Below are 22,831 nucleotides of genomic sequence, written 5' to 3' on the forward strand. Positions count from 1 at the left end.
AAATTACATTGGAATAGTTATCTATCTATTTAGTTATCAATGTCTACATAAATCAAGTTCATGAACCAGAGGTTAAGGTGCTAGAAGGGAGGAAAATGTTGGGAAGGATTTAAAGGAAATAAGACAAAGAGAATATAACTCCCTTAACTGAAATAGAGTCTAGTTTCTAAAATGTGTTTACTCATCTCAAAAGGAAGAGGAGAAAGAATTTCACTTTGCCTCACTATCAACCAAAAAAAGAATACCTTACCAAGTTCCAGTCACTACTTCAAGCTCTACTCTCTTGGTTTTGTAATTGAGTATACCAGCCTACTTCTTTGATACAGCATTTGGGAATAGTTACCTCTTCTATACAGTGTCAATGATAACTGCACAGGAATTTTGTTTTCAGCATCCTTAACTACCAAATCTAATTCCTCACCAATGAGAGCTCACTCTTATCTTTCTTTTCTTCTCCATGATATATAGTTATGAAAAGGTTGTTGAAAGAGAATAGATATACAGGCTTTAAAAATGAGTATATTTCTTTTACTCCTCAATTGAAAATGTTTGTATTTGGTGTAAGGTTCTTGGGCTGTTTTCATTCTGTGGAGTCAACTATGAGTTAGTTTATATGTATGTGTGTGTGTGTGTGTGTTTCCCTACACATTTACTTTTTCTGCATTATAATATTTCTTCTTCACTTACTTATAGTTTCAGGGTCATAATACATATTTGCTTAGTAACTACCTGTATACCAGTAGGAGCTCACTGTGGGATAATTCATTCAATAATGTAATGTTTTGGCATATTCAGATAGGAGACATATTGTTAATATAACCATTTTAGAAATGCAATATTTTTGTGTCTAATAATTTCTTGATGGTTTCTTTAACATCTTTGTTCCTTAGGCTATATATCAGGGGATTAAGCATAGGGATTACAACTGTACAAAAAACAGTGCCCATTCTGATTATAAGCCATGAGTTTTTGGAGCTGGGCACACAATAAAGGAAGAGGATGGTCCCATAGAAGATTGTTACAGCTGTGAGGTGGGAGGCACAGGTGGAAAAAGCTTTATGCCTCCCACTGGCTGAATGCATTTTCAAAACAGTCACAAAAATAAAAATATATGATGTGAGCACAATAATTAGAGTGAAAAATGTATTAAAATTAGCAAGGATAAATAAGATTATTTGTGTAACATGCTTATCAGAGAAGGAGGCGGAAAGGATGGCAGAATATTCACATAGAAAATTATTAATGATATTTGTCCCACAAAATGACAAGACAAGGAGAGTGTAGGTGAAAATAAGAGAAGAAATTATACCCCATGTATATGTCCCAGAAATCAGCAGAGCACAACGTTTCTGGGACATGGCAACTGTATACAGCAGGGGATTACAAATGGCCACAAAGCGGTCATAAGCCATCACTGCCAGCAGGAAGGTTTCCATCACCAAACAGGTAGCAGCAAAAGAAAACTGTGCAATGCAGCCTTCAAAGGAGATGCTTCTGTCTTCCACAACTAAGATGTCTAAGAGTTTCGGTGTAATTATAGTGGAGTAACTGAAATCCACAAAGGACAGGTGACTGAGGAAAAAGTACATTGGAGTATGCAGTTTGGGGTTGATCCGAATGATCACAATCATGCCCAAGTTTCCCACCACAGTGACCACATAGATGATGAGGAACAGCAGAAAGAGGGGGACCTGGAGCTTTGGATAATCAGAGAATCCCAAGAGGATGAAGATGACTGAATCACTCTGATTTTGCTCAGCAGTCACCATGGTTCCTATTAGAGAGAATTTTCGTCATAGAATGAAATATTTCACAGCTGGAAGAAATTATTTTGACTTTATACTGCAACTTATAAGAAAAAAAAGTTATTTCCCCTTTAATACACTTTGTCAATTGACAACCTAATCTTTTATTAATGACCTTTAATGAGAAGAAATTTATTGAGGGAACCCAATCTACTAGAATAGTTGTAAATAGAAATTTTGTTTCAAATGACAAGAAGCCTACATTTTCCTGTCGTGCATCTTTTTGGGAATAATCTTTCTGAGTTATCATATAGTTTTGTGAAAATATGCATATTATCATGTCACTCCTATGCAATAAAATCCCAAAAGTCTCTTTTTTCTCTAAAGACGTGCAGAACCTTTCATTAACTTTCCATCATCATACATTATCCCTCATTAAACATTCCATTGTTCAATTGAATTGGCCTCCTTTTTCTTCTTCAAAAAACACTCAGGGTTTTTTGTTTCTTTGTTTCTCTCCTATCCTTTCCAAGCTCTGACCATTTTCAGAATGTACTCTCTCTCCAAATACATATCTCAGAATTTAATTTCCTTTAAGCTTTAGGATTCTATTTGTGTGCATTCATGATTGACTTCCCTAAAGCTATAAACGTCTTGATCTAATAAAGTACCTTGTATTTAAATATATGTGTATATATTTATGATTATATTTTAAGATATACATTTCTACAGTTACATATGTATATTTCAGTACCTGTGAAATAAATAAGCTCTTTGAAGATGTTTTCAGTTTTTCACTTATCATATAACGATGCATAGTGTGCAATTAATGCTCTATTAATGATTACTCTTTTATTGACCTATCATGAAGTGAATTGACAATCTTTAAATCTTTATCATATTCATCTTAGTCATCCTATCCTCATTTGAATTGAATTAGGCAATTTTATACATATACATTTCCCTAATCTGTACACCCTTGAACTTAGCATAAGTTATTAACAAGACAAAATGTTAAGCATATATTAAAACATGTTATTACACTTTGATAATATTTGATAAGTACTAAATTCTAATAAAAGGTTAAGTTAAGATGTGTTATAAAACCTTTAAATTAATCTTATAACTACTATCCCAAAATCATCAAACTAACTCTGGATGGAGATAAGTCAGGGGAGCCTTTATTTAGTCATAAAGCTCTGAGGAGCCTGTATTGAGTATAAATCTTAACAGTATCAGATATTGCTTGGACATACTAAGGTTGTTTTCCTATGATCTCAATTGGACAACAAATCCAGCTATGTATTCACCTTTCTAAATGAGCATAGCTCCTCCCCTACTACATGTGTTTTAGCTTCCCTGGATAACTACCCAGAAATGACATTTTTATTCCTCCAACAGAAGCACTTAATTTAGTTAGTGGCTATAATATTTTTCAGATGATGAAAATATATTTCCTAAAAATAGTTTTCTACAATCATCCTCAACCAGCATAACTTGTCACCATCAAAGCTCAATCCAAAGGATGGGGTCCTTTATTCCAGTCGTAATATTTCTTTTAAACATATAAATACTATTTAGAGAGGTAATACATTTAAATATTCACATATGGATGCTATTTATTAAGCACAAAATGAAACAAAGATTTTACTCTTAGGACGTTTAATTCCCTGGGAACTTTAGCAATTAGGAAGACTGATTGTGGAACACATAAATTCTTAGAGAGGGCATGGGACATGGACCCAAGGTATTAAACATACATATTTCAGTACTAATGATGAGCTTGTACTAGAATTTTATCAAACTCCCTTTCCCAGAGAATTGCCTCTCTATGTAATATTACTTCCTGATACTAATCTTAAAGAAATTGATTCATCCAAAAATATACATCTAATATCTCTTCTTTCCTCTCTTCTTTCTATTTTATACTCTCTTCTCTCAAGTCTTTTCCCCTCTTAATTATCTCTATCTTTCTGATTTTCCCTTTACTCTTTCCCCATCCTTAACTATCTATTCCACTACTTTTTCCTCTTTCCTACTTTCTATCTTTTTACTATCAATTTTTTGAGTGGAAATTAAGTAATCACTTTGTGACATATAGGAAATTGTCACTGTCACGCTTTAATTTTTGAATTTTTTGTGATTAATATGAGCGGGGGCTTTTGAAGAAATCCTTTTTGACTACATAGATGATTAAATAGATGAGGGACATTCTCAATCTCCCTCTACTCTCTGTGGAAGGAGACTTTTTTTCTAACATGGAAGTGATTTAAATTGCAGGGAGAGTAGCAGAGGATTCTTCTGTCTACTCCATCAGTACTAATATGGGAATGAGAGGAAATATTTATATTTAACTACTTACCAGAAGGTCTGTGCTTACATGTGATTCATTTCTTAGAACTGAGATTTTAAGAGTAATGAGCCTGGAAAAAAAAGTATTTCCATGTTTTGTAAAAATGTAAAATAAAATAAATAAGCAAAAAAAAGCACAATAGAAAATTGGAAAATACAAATTTCAAATGAAAAGGGAAATTCTTTGAGAGGGAACATAAAAATATATATAATAATTCTCAAAGAATGATGAAGGAGAAAAACTTTCTCTTCATTTCATAATGCCTTCTGAATAGTCAGAAGATGAAAAGTAACAAGCCATTATACTATGTCTGGAACTCTATTTGGGAATGATGCAGGTGATATTACATCTGTTTCCAGGACTCTTGTGAATAAGTCTGTGGAGAATGTATTCTCAGTCATATCTCCAAGGCGCTGAAAACATCAGAGGGAATCCAGCATCTATTCTCTCCTATTCTCTAAGGGGAACTTCCAAGAAGTCCCAAAGAAGATGTCCATTTAGGATTATATTTTCTATTCATCTAATTTATATATCACTAAAACCTACTTTGCTGATATAAAAATTAGAAAAAAATCCAGATAATGCAACAGTAAAGGGTAATGATTAAAAAAAAAATTTTGCCTTAATGCTTTCTCTGCAGCATTGAGGATGAGAACTATCATTTGCCTTTCCTGCTTCATATGGCCAAACATGGTTTAGAGTATAATATTTTGGATCCATATCCTTCATAAAAAATATGCAAGGCAAAAACAAAATAAAAAACCAAAACCCTTTGGTTATGCAATAGCCCTGGTAATCCAAAAGTACTAATCAAAGGGGCTTCTCTTCTGAAACTTATAACTCTCCCATTAGTACCATCAACTATTTATCCTGAGTAACCTATGCTATATGTTGAGCGCGATTCATTCCTTAGGGTTATTAAAACCATTTAAGAATCAATCTAGAAACTCACTTCAAGAGACCACCCCCTTTGCCAAAATTAAAGCAAGTAGATAGATATTTGGACAGCATAAATGGTACATGAAGAGGCTATTTTCAACAAATGAAATGCTGAAACAAAATTTAAAGTAAAATAACAATAGTGACATAAACATAGACTATATAATAACAGTAGTGATAGCCATATTTTTATCTCTTAGAGTTTGTCATATATTTTCTAGACAACTCAGTGAGAAATAATATATAGTATAATATTTGAAAAAAAGCCTAGGAGAAGATCTCAGAAAAGGAAAATTTGAATTCTGGTTCAATTAGAACTTTGGGAAATTTACTTAACTTTTCTGACCTTTTTTTTTTCTTTTTAAAATTAAGGGCTTATACTACATGATCTCTAATATATTTTCAATTTTTAATTTTTTTTTACTTTTCTAATTTTTGAAAATTTCTTTGTTTCTTTTTTCTTATATATCAGGTATTTTCCTGCAAAGTTCTGATATCTCAACAAAAAAAACATTCTAACATTAATAAATAAAATAAGAACAAAAACAAAAAAAAATACAAGTGATTTGTGACAGCATTTACTGAATTTGAATATAGAGCTTTGAACATATTTACTGAGAAGGAGATTTTTCATCAGTATTCTCAGTTTAATTTATTTTCTCTTTTCCAACCTCTCCCAAATCTGTGACTGGATAAATAATTAAACTCACTACACCTCACTTTATTCCACCAGAAAATAAAGAGGAATATATAATTCATCATTTCCTTTTATCTCAATTATACTAGTAAAAGGTGCCTAAGAAAAATTACTATTTTAACTATTAAATTTTTTTTTCTTTTACCTATGTCAATTCAACAGCATCTGCTTTAGAGGAACATGAAAACATAGTGACCATATTACCATTATCAATTAGCAAACAATTATTAAATATATATTTTGGAAACCTCTATGACTTGACTACAAAAATGAAGGGCAAGAAGTTTTTTCTGAACATTGCAATCAAGCAATTTCCACTGTTTTCTTGTTCTGAAGACCAAAAGCATAATAAGTTAATAATCTAGTGAACCATATGTAGAGAAAGTTGATTGTTCATTCCCCAATCATTCCTCATTTGTCATTTCCTCTGCCTTCCATTCTTTGGCAATAGAGTTCCATAAGCAGACCCAAAAGATGTCAAGAGAATTCAAATCTACTATAAAACTTCCCCATGTTTTGAAAATCCAAAGGATAGGAAAGCAGAGTCAAAATGGCAAAATAGCATGAAAAAAAGCATAACATAACTCTCCCACAAAGATCAACAAAATGTATCAGGCAGGATCTTGATCAAGAAATACAAGAAAAAACATATATTAATATCCCTTCCACATTTCAGGAGTTAGAGAAGCAACATGATATTCCCCATCTATAGAATGTGTGAATTCTTTTGGTCCTACCTTCATACCAGAATAGAAGTCTCAAGCTTTTTTTTTTGGATGTTTGTTGTAAAGTGAATTTTTTATATTTATGATATAAAATATAAAATATATTGATTTTATATATATGATGAATATATGCATTTCTTAATTTCTAATTTTTTTTAATTGTCATCTGCTGGCCTTCATGTGTCACTTGTGGCTTCCAAAATCCCCCCATAATTTCCTTTTAATTTCTATACCAATTAAAATTATATTGAAGTCACAATGGGGAAAGTAAAAATGGGGAAGGAACACCCATGTAGAATTTCCCCCAAGCAAATTTAGGCATAAGGAGTTAAACACAAAAGTCTATATACACTAGAAATCTGGTCTATCAAGAAACACACTATGACAAAATGTAAAATAAACAATTTTGATCACATCAAATTAAAAAGTTTTTGTACAAACAAAACCAATGTAATCAAAATTAGAAGGGAAGCAACAAATTGGGAAACAATCTTCATAACAAAAACCTCTGACGAAGGTATAATTACTCAAATTTATAAAGAGCTAAATCAATTGTACAAAAAATCAAGCCATTCTCCAATTGATAAATGGGCAAAGGACATGAACTGGCAGTTCTCATCCAAAGAAATCAAAACTATTAATAAGCACATGGAAAAAGTGCTCTAAATCTCTGATAATCAGAGATATGCAAATCAAAACAACTCTGAGGTATCACGTCACACCTAGCAGATTGGCTAACATGACAGAAAAGGAAAGTAATGAATGGTGGAGGGGATGTGGCAAAGTAGGGACATTAATTCATTGCTGGTGGAGTTGTGAATTGATCCAACCACTCTGGAGCGCAATTTGGAACTCTGCCCAAAGGGGGATAAAAGACTGCCTGCCCTTTGATCTAGGCATAGCACTGCTGGGTTTGGACCCCAAAGAGATAATAAGGAAAAAGACATGTACAAGAATATTAATAGCTGTGCTCTTTGTGGTGGCAAAAAAATGGAAATGAGGGGATGCCCTTCAATTGGGGAGGCCAATTTCGCCAAGGCCTGCCTTTAACTATTTCCTGCCTCAGCCTGAGCCAGAGCAGTTTAAATTCACTCTCTCTCTCTCTCTCTCTCTCTCTCTCTCTCTCTCTCTCTCTCTCTCTCTCTCTCTCTCTTTTTCTTCTCTCTTTTCCCCTTAATTCCTTCTCTCTATATTAATTAAATTCTCCTTAATTCCAATTGACTTGGGTATTTTATTATTTGGGAATATTCCCTGGCAAAAAATCATTTATATTTAAGTTAAAACACTAAAATTATCCTTACATAGCTCACTGTCTTAGATCTACTGCTTAGAAGTAAAGTTATGCCAGTGTGAATTCTGGAAACTTCCACCCATGGCATACACTCAGCAACCTTCCCCTAAGGCAGCACTCACTGGATTACTCTTCTCATTCACCTCATTGAGATGTGTACTTCCTGTTTTCCTTTGTTTTGGGGTACTTTATTTTTTATTTTGTGTGTTTGGACAGTTTGGATGAGCTAACTCCAAGCACACATCTATTTTCATTTGAATATTTTTTTTAATTAGATATGAAAGAACTCTGAAAAACAAAATTGTGTGAAGTTAATATAAAATAATATCAAAAACATAACCCATTATTTGGCAATTGCACATTAATAAAGAATATCAAATTTTGTGAGGGGAAAACAACATGATAAACTAAAACCCTGATGTACTGAATCTATGAGCTGAAGTCTTAATGAAGCAAGTGGCATAGCATGGCGTGATTATCTATCTGCATGTCACATCATATAACAAAGAGTTTCCAATCAGAAAGTCAACTAGTTGTTAAATCATTGGCCTTTTAAGAACCAGGACAAGTTAGAACTCTGTATCTTTTTGCTTAGCTACCATCCTTAATGCAAGCCCACTCTTTCTGGCCTTAATTTGTCTGCCCCAACCATGTTCCAGGGTCAGTTGGTAATCCAGGACCTAAAGAAGGAAACTATGATAGTTAGAAAGACCTAGGGATATATTTGTTTCACTCTTTCTCTTTTTTTAAAGGAAATAAAATCAATTTAATGTGACCAAAATTAGGTTTAATTATAATACTTTGAGTGATAATAAAAAGAAGTACATTTATTCTTTTATTTTCATGTATAATTTATATATATATATATATTATAAAATTAACCATATATTAGTACAAATGAGGGAGAACAAAAATATTCAACAATTTTATTGTACATAAAGAAATATATTAATTCAATAAATTACCTTTGAAGCAAATATTAAAAAATGATTAGAAACTCAATAACTTAGTACTAAAACTTGAGTGAATCAAAGAAAAAATCATATAAATAATGTAAATCTTAAAAACTTCTCAGACTCTACTTCAAAATATTTGATTAAGCTATTCTTCATTTTTTACAATGTAGGTACTTGGTCAGGAATGTATTGAGAACTTTGAAAATTACTCCACCCTGTTTAGACAGTGCCTTAGGGCAAGATAAAGTTGCAAATTCCTGATTGAACAATGAAAAGCCCCTAACTCATTATAGTGAAGCCAAAACCCTAAGCTAGGTGGTCTATTTTTAGGTCTAATACAAAAGGGTGCTAAGTATATATAAAGGTTAAATTAATCACTAAAAGGTCAAGCAACTTTCAAAAGGCAAGCTTAACAAAAGAGGTGTGAAGTTTTAGTCTACCCAGAAAAGGTGAGAACTAAAGAATGGTGAGAACTAAGAATGGGCAGTCCTGGGAAAAAATTTCTACTGTGATTGGGAGATGTGAAAATTTAGGGGAGGTGACACAAGAGAAAATTTCTTTAAAAGGAAGGGGAATTCAAAATTGAGGGAGTTCAGTTTGGAAGCTGAATTGGAGGTCTCTCTGAACACTAGAGCTTGCTTGGTGGTGAGTGGTAAAGACTGACTAGTCTCCCTTAAGGCTCAGGCCTAGGCCAATTGGTCTTTCTACTATTTTTTCTTCTCTCTCTCTCTCTCTCTGTCTCTCTCTCTCTCTCTCTCTCCTTTTCTCTCTCTCTCTCTTCCTTAATTCCTTCATTTGTATTAATTAAAATCTCCATAAAACCCAGCTTACTTGGGTATTTTCATATTTGGGAATTTTCCCAATGAAACCACTTATTTTTAATATAAATCAAGACACTAAAAATTATCTTTACAGTTTTGGCAATTCACAGTCTTGGCAAACCATATTTTCATGGTTACAATAACCAATAACTTCATTTAGCACAATAAAAGGTATTTCCAGGGATGGAGTCAAGATTGCAGAGTGACCAGAGCTGCTCCATGTCACCAGAAGAATCCTCTCTGACCAAGACTGAAATATCTACACCAAATGAATATAGGAGTGAAAGAATCAACCAGGAGACACGGTGAAAAAAACTTTCAAAAACCCAATAGATGACAGACAATATGTGGAACACTGGGGTGAGATGAGAGCAGAGCCAGCAAGACACTATAGCAAGGATGGAAGAGTGAGCCAAGACCAACTACACACTTGTACCCCACATCTGCTGTCACAGCTTAAGAACCTATATCTAAGCCAACATTCATATTCTGAGATCCTGCCCACACCCCTTGAAAGTTCAAACCTGTAGCGAAGGCTAGTCTGGAGTCAAAGCCCAGAGCAGTCTGGGTGTAAATGGTAAAATTTAGGGTTAGACTGAATATATTTTTAGTGGTCACCAGGGATTTGAATTATAAATCCCAATGAAATACTGAAAATCAAGTCAGAATGCACATTTATGGTGGTTTATTTATAATAGAAAAAAAAGAAATTAAGAAAGGGGAGAGAGATAGAGGAAAAGGGAAGGGGAGCTATTCCGGCATGGTCTGAACCAGGCAGGAATTCAGAGGCTTCAGCCACAGGGTCTCTCCAGAGGTGGGTGCATCCAGAAAAAAAAAAAACAAAGAAAGGAGAGTCAGTCTTATCACCTACCATGAGATCATCTAAGAGAAACAGTCTGAAGTCTCATGCTTGTGCTCCTCTAATGTCAATTTCTACGGCCCAGTCCTTCTCACAGGAAGTGGAATGAAATATAAACGCAGTTCTTTATGTCACTTCCTGTGTCTTACATGTACCAATTGTGGCTTAAACTTGGCTTTGGATGGCCCAGGGAGTTAACCAGTTGTTTATGACTTGTCATTTGTTAGCACTAGAGGTTCATAGAACTTCCTCCCCCACATTTAATCTTTAAGTTGGAGTGTATATATTTCTGGCTGATAAAATTCTAAAGACTAAGCAGGGCAGAGTAAATCTAAAATTCATAGGGCTGAAGTAGGCAGATCCTTGTGGTTCCATAGCAAAGCCAGAAATCCCAGTCTGGGTTTGGGATAAGGACGTAGTTCATACTTTGGGGTGAGGACAGAGTTCACAGCAGTTCCCCCCCCCACCCCATATTGTTGCCCCAAACTAAGGGCAGAGCTCTAGGACCAGGCAATCAAAAGTGCTCCTGGTTAGATCAAATACACAGTGAGATGAAAAAAATGAGCCTAAGCCTGGGTCTAGAATTTGATCAGCCCCTGACCTGATCAAATTCAGAGTGACATCATAAGTTTATGCCAAACTTGAGGAAAGTCTTTAAACCATCAACATCCCAAGGGTTAATTGAATCAGCAAGGGGAAGGGGTTCTAAAGCTCTCAATCTTCAGACTATCACCTTAGCCTCCAAAAACTGAAACTGTTAAAAATCCAGAAAATAAGCTAAAAATATCATCAAGGAAGGAGTGACATTTAAGAGTGTACCCCAACTTTGCAGAAAATAGATCCTACTTATAATTATATAGGGAAAATGAGCAAGCAACAAAAAAGCATTTATCATTAAAGAATATTTATGGTGACAAAGAGCAAAATACAGGCACTAAAGGGGACAGTAAAAGCAAAGGAAATAAATGCAAAGTAGAAAAGAAAAATATAGACTGGACACAGATTCTGGAAGAGCTTAAAAATACCTAAAAACAATTAAAAGAAGCAGAGAAACAGTGGGGAAGAGAAATGAAAGTGATGCAAGAAAGGAAAGTGATGAAAGAAGAAATGAAACTGACACATGAAATGGGCCAATTGAAAAATAAGAACCAAAGGGAAATCATGTCTTAAAAATCAGGATTGACCATCTAGAATCTAATGATTTTATGAGAAATCAAGAAACAATAAAGGAAAATCAAAGGAATGAAAAAATAATACAGAGGAATCCATGAAATATCTTATTGAAAAAACAAATGACCTAGAAAATAGATCTGGGAGGTCTGGATTATGGAATTTCAAGATACATATATTGGATTATTTAGAAAATATATTTTTCAGCTGTGATTGGTGTGATTTGCCATTTGGTGTAAAAAATTAAGGAATTCAACTGATATTATTTTGAGTTTGAATTCAGGAATGAATTCAGGTGGAAATCCACCATAAGAGAAAAAACAATGTTGCTCAGAAACTGTGTGATCTAAAGTATTACAGGTGCAGTTTCTTTAAAAAGTTGAAAGAACAATCTCAGCACAGCTGAAATGGGATTCTTCTGACTTTTGAATAGAAACATTTTCCAACTGAATATTGCTGAGTCTGACTGTGAAGTGTAATGGTTACTGCATGATTGATTAATAACTCTGATATATATGTGCAGTTAAACTCTATTATCACTCTGTACCTTTAAGGCTTATGCCTAAAAGAACCAGGGTTGGTGTAATAACACTTTTTTTTTCTATTTTCTTCCTTTTATAGCAAATTTCTAAAATCAGCACAAATGATCAATGGTAGGTATGAGCATAATGCAAATTGTTTTCCATTCAACATATAGCTATTCCATATCCCAAATAATTGAATGAAATGGTAATTGAAGTTCTTGAGATTTGAATGTGATTAGCAAGAAATATAATTTACTAAAGGCTAATCATTTGGGATAAACTATTCTCTATACAATTGGGAATTACTTAAGTTTATCGGCACCCCACACAAGTTTTGTTTTAATTGGAATACAATTAGTATCTTGGGAGTTAATCATTTGTGAAATCATTGAACTGAGATTAGAGAATTTTTTTTTGTTTGCAAAAGGCATTGTTGCTTTCATCTATATGGTTATATCCCTAAGTATGGTCCTGCTAAAGGAATTAAAAAGAAACATTTTGAGAAAGCAATAGATTAGATAATCCTGTATGTCAAATGCAAATGATTCCTAATAGGACATGTTAAGAGCTGAAAGATCTAAATTTAAACTAAATTTCTTATAGTTTTAACAATATTTAGAAGGATTTATTAATTTGTATCGAGATCTCCTTTGTGATAGATTTTAGTAAGAACATCTAAAGAATCTTTGTAAGATGCATGAAATAAATGAGCAAATATAGAAAAGGAAAGATTGATGCCTAAGAGAGAAAAGATGGCAAGCCACTTATGGTGTATTGGTGTTCAAGGAGGACTAAAAACTGATGTGAGAGCTTACTGAGTCCTTTGCAAGGCTACTCACAACCGTTGGTGTGTACCTGTTACTCCACTTTCACTTGGTGGTTTCAAAAACCTTTAGCATATACAGTGGCCAAACCCTATTAAACTGGCAGATGGGCTAAACAAAGTTGAGAATAAATGATGGGCCACAAGCTTATCTGTGAATTGGAGGGGTATCTACTCAAAATATTTAAAGACTTCCATCTGTAGAATAGACCAATAAACCATTTTGCTAAAATAATAAGAAATAAAGCTAAAAACCACTATGTGGAACACTTAAAGCATGGTCAGCCATCAGAGACTCTAAGGTCATTCATTGCATTCTGGATCATCATCAGTCATCTTGATTTCTGTCTTGCCACTGAACTTTGATGACTTTGGAAGAGAAGATGAAACTAATGACTTTGTTCAACTCTGCATCATTTCAACTCATTCACAAGTCAAGACATCACCCCGTGTTTTCATTGGCCCTTTTTGAAAATAAAGGACAAACCACACTGTCTTTCAGTCCTCTATTTTCATAAAATCCAAGATTTAAATTTTTGTTCGGGAAAGATCTTCAGAGAAGAAACTTGCTAACTCCTGAATCCAGAGAATGAACTGTTTGCGAAAGATACCTAAACCCTTACACTACAGGAAGATGCAGAATGAACCTTGGGGTGCATTTGATTGAACTGAAGGGTGATTGAACATTTATTTTGAACGTACACTCAAAAGCCAAATTATAGGTTTTGTTCTTTTTTCCTCTTATCCTCAAATTATTGTAATCTTTAAGTTGATTATGTTTTTATGATTCTTTTGTGGAAACTGGTTTCTCAATAACGATTAAATGGAGAGTTGTAAAAATGGAGATTTGAACCCCAGACTTCAATCCCCAGAAGTCCTTGGTACTTCCCAGAATGACCTATAATCTCACCTGAATCCTCCCCTGATTGTGACAAGACAATTTTTATTTAAAAGGCTCTCTGTCTCCAGAGACTCTCTTCTTCTGCTTCTAAGCACATGTCTCTCTACCTGGCATGCAAGATGTAGAGTAATTGGCTGTGAATGGACTATTCAGCCCTAGGCATGTCCTTTTCTTATTTTGCATTTTCTTATTTCCTTGATTTCTAATAATCTTAATAAACCTCATAAAATATAATACTTTTAGTAGAGAAACTAATTTAAATATTACAGTCTTTAGCTTTTGATACAATCTCACTGTGAGACCTTTTTCCCATGTATCTAAAAAAAATCTCATGACAAGTTGCTTTGGACTAAAATTTGGCTCAAAATATGATTACTACTTGTTTGGGTAGTTGTATTGATTCATTTTCTCTATTATACCCCACCATAATACAGTAAAAAGAGTGAATTGAATGTAATTTAACATTACTTGATCATTAATGACCATTTTTTATTGTCAATTCCTTCACTAACGTCAGAAAATTTTAATTGAAATTTTTGTCTTAAAAAATCTTCTGTCTTATAATCAGTATTAAATATTGGTTCCAAAGTAGAAGAATGGTGAGCAAAGGAAATTTGCCTATCCCCCTTCCTAGGGCCATCAGGTGACATCATCTCCTGTCCACTATCTGCATAACTGGTGTCAGTTTCAACTTGACTCAGAGGCTAGGAGAGGAGAAAGGAAGTCAGGAGGTTATAAGAGGGATAAGCAGAAAGTTCTTGCTCTCTCTCTGTCTCTGGCACTCTACCTACAAATTTCCTTGTCAGGAGCTATTGGAGAAGTCACTGGGAAAAGTTAGATTAAGGCCCTTTGCCTATTTCTTTCTTTCTTCTTCCTATCCAAATAATCCTAGTAAATTTTATTAAAATTTAAGGACCAACTCCTATTTTAATCAACACAATGTAAGATCTAGACAATTGAGGTTAAGTGATTTTTCTGGGGTCCAATGGCTAGAAAGTGTCTAAGACCTAATTAAGCCTGGAATTTTCTTTTCTCTATGCCAGACTCTTTATTCATTTAGCCACCTAGCTACCCCAAAATGCTTGTGTTTATATAAAAACAAATAGGTTAGGGAAAAAAAATCAAAGTAATCTTGATACCCCAACAAGCATAAAGCCACAGAGATATTCCTCTGATAAATCATCATCTACCCCACAGGGACAGAAATATATTTATACTCTTCTCTATATCTATATGTTGATCTCATTGATTACTATGGATTCATTTATCATACTTATGAAAATGATTCTTACATGCATTTATCTAACTCTAATTTTGTTCCAGACTGCCAGTCTAATATCTCAGAGTTTTGTTTGATGTCTGGAGACACTTTAAATATTTTAAATGTTACAGTACAAAATTAAACTTATTATCTTTTCCCCCAAACCCAGTTTTCCCTCTCTTCCTAACTTTTCCAACTACAAAGTAGACCATCACCCTTCCAATTTCCTGGACTAATTAAAAAATAAAACCTCATATTTAATTGCTTACTCTTTTTCAACGTCTGTATTTAATCTATTATTGAATCCTATACATTTTATTTTCTCTATATCCTTTAGTTTCACGGTGTCTTCTGTTCTGTTTATCACTGTAGATAATATTGAATTATGATTTTTTTTTGGTGAAATGTTTTTCCCTTTAACCCACTCTCCCTCCAAGTTAAGTTTGATTCTATGCTAAAGCTCCAACTAGTTTCTTCCCCAGGCTATGAAACTTGGTCAGATTCTTCTTTCTTTTGTTAAGATCTTAGAAAGATAAAAGAATTCAGGGTAAAACTGGCCAGCCATACTGAATTCCCCCTTAACTAAAAGATTAAGAGTGGACCAAACAGCCATGTTAAACTCAATTGGGGTATACTGTTCTGGCCACATGACAGAATGCAATGGTATCTTCCTGGTCCCAGAAAGGACACACCCCTCTTGTGATGAAATAATAAGAGATGAATTGAGGTCCCTTCTTCAGTGGCTGTTTCTCAATCAGACATTTTACAGTGATGGTTAAACATTTAGAGATGGAGTTCTGGGCCCTGAGCCTCCCTGCCCAAGTACCATGCTGCTCCCCCCCATGCCCCTCCCCTCCAAGTGCCAGATGCACCCCACCCTCCCCTTACCCCATATAGAGGAGGGAATTGCTCCCATTGGGCTTTAAATGGAGGAACATCATTAGCAAGTTTAGAGAGGGGAAGGAGAGGGGCCTGAGCATCTCACTGTCCTCCAGCTCTGCTGCCTATGCACCACCCCTTTACCCCTTGTGTGATACCATTGGACTGCTGAGCATAGGGACAGGAATATGAAAAAAATGTCTTCAGGCATGTGGAGGAGGAAGCAGCTCTTCCTGAGTCCCTCTGCCTCTCTAGTAATGAACTCTAAGGGGTTGAGGAGGGAAAGGAAGGCACCTTCATGTCCACAGAGAGTACTCTGTGCACCATCTTTGGTACCCATACATAGGCTTATCATGATTGTTCTAGGATATCCTGGGGAGTAGTGAGTTCATCATATGTATGTGTATGTGAGCATGTATTTTTCAATTGGAATAATTCTGAAAATTTGTCCTATTGCATAATTCTCATGAAATCCAAGTTTTAGATTGTTTTGAGAAAATTTTCAGGAAAAGAAGCTTGCTAATTCCTTAAAAAAAGAAAGTGAATTGTTTGGATAAAGTGCCATAAATAAATCTCCACTGCATCAAAAGATCTGGAATCAACTTTGGGGTATAACTGATTGAACTGAAGGGGGTTGAACACATTTAATCTGAATGTAAACTCTTATGCCAAATGGGACTGCCCCTAATTGGCTTTTTGTCAATAAGCCTAGCAAACATTGATTTCACTCTCTTTCTTATATTGTCCTCTTATCTCTAACTATTATAGTTTCCTCTTAGAAAGTAAAATATGGTATTCTCCTTTAGCTAGAAGATCTTTAGAGGTATAAGCTTATTATGTTAAATCATTCTTTGGGGAGATTAGTCTCCCCAAAGGGAGATTCTTTCTTCTTAAAGGGGATTCTTTCTTCTTTTTGACTATTTTGAGTTAATCAATCTAAGAAACACCTATTTAATCCTTACTTAACCCTTTGTTAGCCACAAGTCACTTACTTGGAGAGCTCCACCCTTTTAACCCAATCAATCAGAAACTTTGAATCTTTTGATAAGAGTAGACACCTTCAGAGAATGAGAGGTGGATCCCACAGACACTTCTAGCCCTGGGCAGTGCCTAGCAATTTGGAAGCTGTGATTGGCCCCTGTGAAGAGAGAATGGAACAAGAAGTGACATATAAAAAAGACTATAAAAAGTTCTGAAAATCTTTGGCTTGTGTCTTTGGCTTGAATCCATGGTTTGGAGGTTTGGCTGGTGACTTACCTCTTGGAGGTGTCTTTGGATTTGGACCTTAGCTTTAACTTGGGACCTTGGCTCTTGGACTGACTGTTGCTTAAGTGAGTAGCTGACCTTCCTTTTCTAGCTTCTGAAGAGATTAGTTTATGGAGACGCCTGTCCTTCTTGGAGGAGAGCATGTGATCGCAACACCAGGTACTCTGGTTGAGGGTTAAGAAGCTTTGCTGGGATGAGCCAATCACCAGAGCAACAAATATTTAATGTGATGGGTTAGACATCTTCTCTACCCTTTACCCTCTTTTTATATTTCTCTACTTTCACTTTTTCCACCTCTTTGTAAATAAAAGCTATTAAAAGTCATTTTGAATTGAGCTATAATATTTTAAATGGGTTACCACCATATTATTTTAGAATTCTCATATATTTAGTCAAATCCCCTAAATTTAATTACTTTCAATATACATAACATAGATGTATATGATGGCTCTTTTTGTGTAAAAAATTAAAATAGATTGATTTTCATCAGTGTAGAAAATGGAAGATTCAACTCTTTGCCCTTAAAATACAAACAAAAATTATTGAACTTAATGTATGAAGCAAAAATATAGACAGGCTTTCTATTGTGGCCTCATTCACGATAAAGACAAAGTCATGTTGTTTTAATATTGGTTCTAAGTGGAAAAATTATGAATAACATTGAAGAATACAGCCTCTTAAGAATTTCAGTCATTAATGAGTGAAAAAGTCTTCTTTTCTCACCCCTCTATTATTAAAATACTCTACATTATTCCTCCAAAATTCTCTAACAACTTCAATCCATCCCACTGTCAACTATCAAACTTATCTTCCTCAAGTGTAGATCTGATTATGCTATTCTCTTTTTCAATAAAATATTAAATGATTATTTCTACCAGTTTCGGGAAGATAATGGGATACTTTTATGGGATAAATGAAGTAAAAATATAACTATAAGCTATTTTAATTTCTAAATAGTATGTATAATATTGCTCAGAGAAATAAGACCTCTTTGAGCTGCTTAATTTTTACGAATATAAAGAACATGAGAATAAAACTTTGAAAACTCTTATTTAAAGAGAAAAATACAAATACAATGTTTTTTTTTCTTCAAATGGAATGAGATACTATTTTCTAAGATTTTATTACTCATATTAAAAAAGGCAACTGACAACCTTGTCTTCCAAAATTTTTCAGATTGAGTTCTCAGACTCTGCCAGATTTTTAAAACAGAACTCAAAAGATAGAAAATGATTAAATTAACTTGAATTGATGCTTCTTTTTTCCTGGGACTTAAAAAGAAAACAATCAAACCTTAAATACCCTTCAAATCCCTATCTACTGAATTTGACAGCTTCTATAAACTTAATGAAGCTTTGCAAGTGCTACTTCAACTCCTATCCATTTTTCTTTAAAATATATTTAAGCAACCCCTTTTCTTTAGTTCAGTAAAAGTCCAAGTACTATAATTCTATGCATCTTTTAAAATTTATGTATTAATTTAATTAATTTAGAATATTTTCCATGGTTACATAATTCATATTCCTTTCTTCCCTTTCTCCCTCCCCACTCCCATAGCCAACAAGCAATTCCACTGGGTTTTACATGAATCATTGATCAAGACCTATATCCATTTTATTAATATTTGCAATAGAGTGATTGTTTAGAATCTACATCCCCAATCATATCCCCATCAAACCATGTGATCAAGTGAATGTTTTTCTTCTGTGTATCTACTCCCACAGATCTTTCTCTGAATGTAGGTAGTGTTTTTTTTTCCTTCTCATTTGTCCCTCAGCATTGTCCTGGATTATGGAATTGCTACTAATAGGGAAGTCCATTAAGTTTAATTGTGTCACAGTGTATTAGTCTCTGTGTACAACCTTCTCCTGGTTCTGCTCCTTTTGCTCTGTATCAATTCCTGGAAGTCATTCCAGTTCACATGGAATTCTTCTAGTTCATTTTTCCTTGCAGCACAATAGAATTCAATTACAAACAGATACCATAATTTGTTCAGCCATTCCCCAATCAAAGGGCATCCCCTCATTTTCCCTTTTTTTGGCATCACAAAGAAAGCAACTATAAATATTTTATACATAAATTTTCCTTATTGTCTCTTTGGGGTACACAACAGTGGTATGACTTGATCAAAGGGCAGGCAGTCTTTTAAAGCCCTTTGGGAAGAATTCCAAATTGCTTTCCAGATGATTAGATCAATTCACAACTTCACCAACAATGCATTAGTGTTCCAATTTTGCCACATCCCCTCCAACATTTTTTATTTTCCTTTACTGTCATATGAGCCAATCTGCTAGGTGTGAGATGGTATCTCAGAGATGTTTTGATTTGCATTTCTCTAATTATAAAAGATTTAGAATGCCTTTTCATGTGCTTATTGATAGTTTTTATTTCTTTATCTGTTACCTATTCATGTCCCTTGCCTATTTATCATTGATATTTTGTACAATAGATTTAACTCCTTATAAATATGAGTAATTAGGGGCAGCTGGGTGGCTCAGTGAATTGAGAACCAGGCCTAGAGATGGTAGGTTCTAGATTCAAATCTGGCCTCAGCCACTTCCTAGCTTTGTGACCTTGGGAAAGTCACTTGACCCCCATTCCCTGCCCTTACCACTCTTCTATCTTGGAATTGGTTCCAAGACAGAAAGTAAGGATTTAAAAACTAAATAAATATGAATAATTAGACCTTTATCAGAGGTTTCTGTTATGAAGATTTTCCCCCCAATTTGTTGATTCCCTTCTAATTTTGGTTGCATGGGTTTTGTCTGTACAAAAATCTTTTTAATTTAATGTAATCAAAATTATTCATTTTACATTTTGAAATATTCTCTATCTCTTGCTTGTTTTAAATTCTTTACTTTCCCATAGATCTGACAGGTAAACTATTCTATGTTCACCTAATTTACACATGGTTTCCTTCTTTATATTTGTCATTTACCCATTCTGAATTTATCTTGGTATAGGGTATGAGATGTTGATCTAAACCTAATCTCTCACATACTGTTTCTTAATTTTTGCATCTATTATTATATTGTTATATTATAATGTGTCTGTTCCAATTAAAAGCCCTTTATTATAACTTCTTTTTAGTTTTTATTTATTTCAATTCTAGAGAGTATATAGGACACTTATTGTTGTTTCCACATTATTAGTTAATACAAGCATTCCTGGTCTACAATTATATGAGTTATCCTGATTCATTCCTATAATATATAGTCAAATCTAAGTCTTGTCTTTTTCAACACACTCAATGATTATGAAAGTGAAAGAAGTACTGAATATAACAATTCATAGCATTGAAATCTGTTTTTTTTTTTTCCAGGATTTTCTGATACATAAAAATAATACTTTGGAATACACTAACCTTCAGAAACTGGGACCACCAACTGAATCCTGACCTGATTGTTTCAACTGAACTTGGACTATAAGGAGCCTTAGTGATAAAGCAATCAATATCTCCACTGGGAGAAGCATCAGAAAATTTCCATATAATTGTTAATAAAATAATAAAAATGGCCATTTCCTCAGGAGACTCCTGGTATAATTCAGTAATTTACTCTAATACTCTGTCCTCTTGGGCATGGTGGTCATTGAAGCAATAAGAAGGTAACTGGCCCTGCAAATAGTGCTCTCTTTTCATTAGGAAAGGAGTTCCTGCATGCATGACATTTCACTGAGATGCATACAATAAAAACATGCCTCTGTCTCTCCTTATGGATTTAGGCATCTCTTATACAATTTGACTCCCATACATGAGGCCAGATGCCTAGGAATATACTTGTGTTTTTTTTTTCACTTCCCTATCAAACCCAACTGATCACTTAAGCTTCATTTTTTATTCTTTCTTCCTCATACTTTAGTGAAATGAGAGGGTTGCTGGAAGAAAACATATTCATATTTTTGAAGAGAATAATTTTATTTTACCTCAAAATTTTAGAAAATTGACCTTGGTTTTAGGTTGGATTCATCCTATAAAGTTATGTATATGATGTTTTGTTTTGAGGGTGGTTATTTACTTGATTGACTTTTTGTTTTATTTTTATTTTTTCATATAATGACCAACTTCATATTATATACAATTGATTCTTCATTAATTCAAGGGCTCAAAGATCACTTATGAATACGTGTAGAAGCAACTATTGAATTCTTCGATGAAGGAATGAATTTACTAAGTAAATGTCCTCATTAACTTTTCAATACTTTGCCAAATAGATGAATCATTAGTACCAATATTATTAGTGAGAAAATATTTGTACATCAATTAGTTTCCCGATACATTCTTTAACATCTTTGTTTCTCAAACTATATATCAGGGGGTTCAGCATAGGGATCACCACTGTATAAAATATTGTATTTACTCTGACTAGAAGCCAAGAGCTTTTGGAACTGGGTAAACAGTAGAGGAAGAGGATGGTTCCAAAGAAGATGGTAACACCTGTCAGATGGGAGGCACAAGTAGAGAAGGCTTTATATCTCCCACTAGCTGACTGCATTTTCAGGACAGTGATGAAAATGAAAAGGTAGGATGTAAGTACAACAATGAGTGTGGAGAATGTATTAAAATTAGCAAGGATAAAAAAGATTAGTTCTGTAACATGCTTATCAGAAATGGAGGCAGAAAGGATAGCAGAATATTCACAGAGAAAATTATTAATGATGTTGATTCCAGAAAATGACAATATAAGGAGAAAGTAGATGAATATGAGAGAAGAAATTAGGCCCCATGTATATACCCCTGTCAGAATGAGGATACAACGTTTCTGGGACATGACAACTATATAAAGCAAGGGATTACAAATGGCCACAAAGCGGTCATAGGCCATTGCTGCCAATAAGAAGGCTTCTGTCACCACACATAAGACAGCAAAAGAATACTGTGTGATACAAGGAGCAAAAGAGATGGTTCTGTCTTCCACAATTAAGATTTGTAACAATTTGGGTGTAACCACAGTAGAATAACAGAAATCTAAAAAAGATAAGTGACTAAGGAAAAAGTACATAGGACTGTGGAGTTTGGGGTTGGTCCTGATGATCACAATCATGCCCAAGTTTCCCACTACAGTGATCATATATATCACCAGAAATACCAAGAACAAAGGCATCTGGATCTCTGGGTAATCAGAGAATCCTAAAAGGATGAAGATGATCATATCACTCTCATTTCGGTCAGCTTTTCTCATAGTTCCTACTGGAGAAAACCAGAAAATACAAGTTTAATAGAGTTGAAAGAGATTTTAGTGGCTATATATATTCCAGACCCAAATTGAAAAACAATGTCATTATAACACTTTTTCTGTAATTAGTCAAATAAACATTTAGCAAGCATTTTCAATATCACATGTATAGTCCTAATTGCTGATGATAAAAAGAAAGAAATATGGCTACTCAAATCCCTCAGGGAACTCAAAATCTAAAGGAAGAATCAATATGCAAACATTTATTAACAAATAAGCCATATCCAGAGTAAATGGGGGAGGGGAGCATCCTAAAAGAAGACACTGAAATTCAGTAGGATTTATAGAGACTTCCTGTAAAATTTGTGTTTGTTTTGTGTTTGTTTTGTTTTGTTTTTTTTTAGTTAGTACTAGAAGTAAACCAAGAAAAGGAGGTCAGATATCAAA

General features: G+C 34.1%; 2 protein-coding genes across 2 annotated transcripts; both read right to left on the minus strand.

The window, feature by feature from the left end:
- Window positions 1-824: 824 nt before the first annotated feature.
- LOC100618856 (olfactory receptor 5D13-like) lies at window positions 825-1,769 on the minus strand. The gene has a single exon (XM_007497646.2). It carries the CDS (start codon window positions 1,767-1,769, stop codon window positions 825-827), a length of 945 nt encoding a protein of 314 aa, XP_007497708.2.
- A 19,515-nt stretch (window positions 1,770-21,284) lies between these two features.
- On the minus strand, window positions 21,285-22,390 carry LOC100016492 (olfactory receptor 5D13-like). The gene has a single exon (XM_001364826.2). The coding sequence runs from the start codon at window positions 22,388-22,390 to the stop codon at window positions 21,446-21,448; it is 945 nt and encodes a 314-aa protein (XP_001364863.2). The 3' UTR covers window positions 21,285-21,445.
- Between the last annotated feature and the right edge of the window lie 441 nt (window positions 22,391-22,831).

Source organism: Monodelphis domestica, chromosome 6, assembly GCF_027887165.1.
Source record: "Monodelphis domestica isolate mMonDom1 chromosome 6, mMonDom1.pri, whole genome shotgun sequence".
In the NCBI taxonomy this organism is placed as follows: domain Eukaryota; kingdom Metazoa; phylum Chordata; class Mammalia; order Didelphimorphia; family Didelphidae; genus Monodelphis; species Monodelphis domestica.